The sequence below is a fragment of the Porites lutea genome, chromosome 1, assembly GCF_958299795.1.
Source record: "Porites lutea chromosome 1, jaPorLute2.1, whole genome shotgun sequence".
Classification (NCBI taxonomy): domain Eukaryota; kingdom Metazoa; phylum Cnidaria; class Anthozoa; order Scleractinia; family Poritidae; genus Porites; species Porites lutea.
The window spans coordinates 2,207,701-2,212,700 of NC_133201.1; the positions used below are offsets into that span (position 1 = coordinate 2,207,701).

Sequence of the window (5,000 nt, forward strand, 5' to 3'; positions counted from 1 at the left end):
ACGCTTTCATTGCCTCTCGCCCGACATGTTTTGCACGGCGTTTGGTCATGCGAAACCTCCACGAAACATCCACGCCTCGCGCGAGGTAACTTTATCCCGATTCTAAAAATAACTCGAGACGAATTACCTATGGAATAGGGTGTATATGGGGGATGCCCTCTCTGTCCCCTTTATAGTCTCTTGTCCTGATATATAACTGTAGTTTTTTTTGTTTATTTGCAGGGCCGTGCTATCATGAATTTTGTTGTAAAGTACGATCCCAACAGGCAGTATTACTTAAGACCGCATCATGATTCTTCAACGTACACTATCAACATGGCTCTGTCAAGACCAGGCATCGATTACGGAGTAAGTACAGTAAAGTTAATACATTCTCGATAAAATGTGAAATTAGGCATTTGACGTCGTAGTCGCGCAGTGACGGCAATGAAACATGAAAAAAATGTACCAAAACGTTTGAAACGTTAAAAGAGACCTTTAGATGCTAAGACGAGGACGACTACGAGTACGAGATTTTCTCAGTACTAAGTAGTGTACGTGCGCGAACCAGCGTCATTTTTGGCGGGAAAATGTGGTAGCCGTCGTCAGTCTACTGACGAGTTTTTGCGAGAATGTTGTAGTGGCAGAAACAAGTTATCAAATGTTATAAGTTTTATCTTTTTGCCTTCGGGAGAGGTCTTAATCTTCATCGATAAGGATAACAAATCTAACTTTTCTGGTGCAAAAAAGTACATTGAAGAATTCCGTGGTGTCTATTTTTTGATAATACGCGAAAAAACTTTAATTCAAATCTCGCCCTCGAATTTAAAGCTCTCTAATCTAAACCTGTTGCGTCTTTGACGTTCTCGTTGCCGTCGCCGTGGCCGTCGTGACATCTTACCCCCTGTTCAGCGACAGTTCCTTTCAGAAGTTCATCCCCTATAACAAAACTTTTCCATGGCTTACCAGTTACTGATGAAAATTTGTCGGATCAACAGAGGTTGATGTGGAGTAACTGCCCACCTACCCCTCCCCTAAGTCAACATTAACACCTACTTCTCACTTAGGGCAAAATTGTAACTTAGGGGAGGGGTAGGTGGTCAATTACCCAGAAACTTCAATTCATATTTGTCTTCTCTGCAGGGTGGAGGCTGTAGATTTATACGTTACAACTGTCAAGTGACCGAGACACGGATTGGTTGGTCTTTTATGCATCCTGGCCGGTTAACACATTACCATGAAGGATTACCAGTCACCTGGGGAAAGCGATACATCATGGTCTCTTTTATAGACCCTTAAATCAACTCATTTAATAGAAAAGAAAAAAAAGAATATTTTATTATTAATCTAATGGACAACACTACTACAGAAAAGTTTTCGTAATACAAAACTCGATTTTTTTGTAAGTTGTTCCTCGTGATACCGGGGCAGTGGATTATTTTTTATGAATTAAGATCCACATACAAATTCTCCAAGCTCGTCTATATGCGTGTCCTTAAAGAATGAGTTGAGAGAATTTGGTAGAAGATCAAAGCATTTTCTCTCAGGTGATCAGATCATTTCATTAATTCTCCTAACCTTTTCTCTTGATTCTGTATTGATGTTGTTAGGAGAAAATTGATGTTGGTCACTCTTGAGACTAAATGGTTTAATTGTGTCGTAGCCTGCGTCGCAGGCGTAATTTAACCTCGGTTAGTAAACATCTGTGAAGCAGCCCCCATATCCCTGTTCCAGGCCCCCAACGGACTCAACGTATTACCGGAAATGCGTTTTGAATTTCACTTCATCCTGACTGGCAAATTGACAATGTCGTTTTTAACAGGCCAATCATGACGCGTACTCAAATCCTGGTACGCAGGTGAGGACCCAGAACAAGGATTTCGGCACTGTTTCGCAGACCGACTTAATCAGAGTTAAGTTCTGTCTGTGGCACAGGCTAAGTGTGTCGCTGGCATTGCAAAGAAGGCCGATAGGCTCACATTTTTGAAGAATGTGATGAATAACTGGGCACGCATTTCCTTTAGGGCACTGATTACATATTCAATCGGTATGACTAGACAAAATCTCATTTATTTTACCCGTTAACTTAACAACTTGACAGTCAAACGAGGACTTAGAAAATAGTGAGCCCTAGTGATGTTAAAAATCGCGTTTTGTGTTACTCGCGGTTGTTTCTCATAATTTTTCATTATGATGTTAATTATTTGGGGAAGAAAAATTTGAGCTTTTATTCGTGCTTGTGGTACGATAAATACCAATCTCATTAACCCGTTCGAGGCGTTTAGATAGTACATCTCTACTAAGAGACTTGCTTACTTTTGTCATTTGTTTTTGCTTATTTCTTGCCTGTATTTCTTTTTTTAATGCAAATGCTGGCTTAAACTCAACTTCACGAAAACCTAAGTTATCTTATGTGCTTATGCCCTAATATCTCTTGCGTTTGCTAGATTTTTTTCTAAAAGTAGTATCTTAGTGATGAAATGTTAGATTATTTTGGTAAAATTAAATAATGTAAAATTCTATAGGAAATTATAACTAATACGTTAAGGATGAAAGACGATGCTTAACATAGTACTATTTTTAATATTGTCATATAGTGAGTGCCCAGACTTTTGAATTGTTTTTTAGATGATCACATAGTGGATAATCATCGAGTGGGGTTTCGAGCGAAGAAAGAGAAGGCTCAAGAAGCCTATTCTTCGCTGGCGGGAGCATGTAGTGTTAAGTATGGAGCATGCAGGCATGATGGAAAGTAAAAGTGTTTGTGTTGATGGTTATTTCCATTGATATTGTGTCTTTGTACTTTTTTACACCGTCCTAGCACCGCGAACAATCGTTAAGAAAGCTAGGAAAATAGAAGGCTCGATTACCAGCCGCTGTTCGGGAAAATGAGCCCGCACTCATCTTCGGGCAGGATCAAAGACCGGACCTGGGAGACGGCGGGAATCGAGTCTAGGAAAATAGACCCTCGAGTGGCCTGAGAAAAAAGCCGACGTTTCGCGACGCTACCATTGGGAAACCAGTACTGGCCTCGCGAAATGTTGTTTATTCTCTCAGGCTAACCCTCCAGGAGTTAGACTGCAAAACAGAAACGGCTATATGGCAGACGACCTACCCGTCCACCACAATAAAATAATAGAAATTGACCTCCCATTTTGTGTTCAAACCCTGTACGGCCTGTTGAAAACTCCGATGCCACGTGATAATACTTTATTCAAATACATATATGCACATAAACATGATACATATTTGAAAAGGTGGACCGTGAGGTTATCCCTATAAAAGGTCCACTACCTGAACTTTAAAACACCGGAGTATCCGTCTTCAAGCGAGAGAAATACTCTGGTTTCAGGGTAGTAGCCGGTAGACCTTTGGTAACAAATGCCCCACCATGGAAAAGAAGATGCGCCCTCTTGGAACTAGCAACAAATGACAGCTAATGACAGAGGAATTAATGGCGTTAATCTGTTTATGATACCTTTTTACAGAAGTTAGACATTCGCGCACTGCTACTAGAAATATCAACAAAAAGCCATTTCAATTCGCACGAAGTCTATGAGATGCACAGTAGCTTTACAGTAGCTTTACAAATCGAAGTGCGCAAATTGAACAAAAATAAACGAAATTGGAACTGATGATTGCTAAACCGAGAGGATCCTGGGAACAAGACGAAATAATGCGAATGCGGATTGGTTGGTTCTTAATATCTATTCTTACATGAACTGTGATTGGTTTACGACTTTTCGCTCAGAAATCAAGAAAGAGTAGAGGAAATCTTGAATAGGTCAACACTGACCTGGTTTTTGAATTGCTTCCGTGATGTATAAACTGGTATTTATTTTGGGTTTTCTTTCGTTTTCGTGTCTATCTGAGCAATCAAAACCAGAGCAAACGCAATCATTCCAAGACGGCGACAAAGGTGTATTTATCTTCGATCAACTTTTTCCGCCAAAAGTGATCAGTGCGTATTTCGACCTTGTTACTGCTGGTAAAATATCTGGGAAAATTTCTTCTTGGTTTTACACTTACAGTGATTATTACCAGAACTTTGGTACGCTTAATTCCTCAACTAACTCTCCATGGATTGCTCCTGTGAACCCAGAATTTTTCACCAGTACGTCTTTGTGGAATATAACCCGAACTGTTGTCGAAAAGTTGTCTGGAGGAAAGAAGTATTTTGCGTATGATGTGTGTTTCTCTATGCAGCGCAGGCTGGATTTTATAACTGCTACAAATAAAGGTAAGTTAATATTTATTTTCGTGTTGTATTGTGTTTTTATTTCAAGACGAATACTGCAGCAAGGCTAGCTAAGATCAGGTTATATTGAGTTGTGTTTGACGAGGCTACTCAGAGATCAAGCTTCGTACGTGTTGACTGGACGTTTTATTTACAATTTGCGCTCAAAAATTAACAGTTTGTTGTTTTACTGGTAATTAAAGGCTATTTATTTCCCTTGGCTTAAAAGGTGCTAAATGAAAAAAGAAACAGCTGTTGGATGGGAAAATACTTTTTAAAAATAGTGGTTGTCCTGGAGTGCTTATCGTCGAATAAATCTGATTCCAATATCCAGAGATATTAGAGGGCTGTTATGCTTTCTTTTAATATCTTCCATTCAAATGTCTGATTTTTGCTAATGATTGTCCCTTGTGATTCGATCCTTCTGTAAAACAGGGCCAATAGTCTTATGTTACTTGCATTAACCCAAAAAGTGATCAGCATTGAATTTCTCCTTATAATGTTAAGATCCAGGGGATGGGTCTGAAGGGTCCAAATCCCCCTCTCCCCTTCCCCCTTCCCCCTTCCCTAAATGCAACCTTTGGACAAGAAAATTAATAATATTCTATTCTTACAAGATATGAACAAATTTATTTCTATCAATAAATACTCAAGAAAAAACCTGAGCAGATATTCTTTAGGTGCATCAAGAAGGGGACTTTCAACTGTGTGCACAAGTTTGGACTCCCTCTATCAATAGTTATGCCTATAAATTATTACCTATTATAATCCATTTTTCTAACCA

General features: G+C 39.4%; 2 protein-coding genes across 2 annotated transcripts in view; both read left to right on the forward strand.

Moving 5' to 3' along the window:
• The window catches only part of LOC140942033 (procollagen-lysine,2-oxoglutarate 5-dioxygenase 2-like), a 16,541-nt gene extending 13,775 nt beyond the window's left edge, over positions 1-2,766 (forward strand). The window contains exons 21-22 of the mRNA XM_073391026.1: positions 223-348; positions 1,123-2,766. Of these exons, the coding sequence (XP_073247127.1) occupies positions 223-348; positions 1,123-1,278 (282 nt within the window). The 3' untranslated portion in view covers positions 1,279-2,766. The remainder of the gene's footprint in view (positions 1-222; positions 349-1,122) is intronic.
• A 955-nt stretch (positions 2,767-3,721) lies between these two features.
• Positions 3,722-5,000, forward strand: part of LOC140942051 (uncharacterized) — a 7,995-nt gene continuing 6,716 nt past the window's right edge. The window contains exon 1 of the mRNA XM_073391040.1: positions 3,722-4,219. Coding sequence (XP_073247141.1) covers positions 3,799-4,219 — 421 coding nt within the window. The 5' untranslated portion in view covers positions 3,722-3,798. The remainder of the gene's footprint in view (positions 4,220-5,000) is intronic.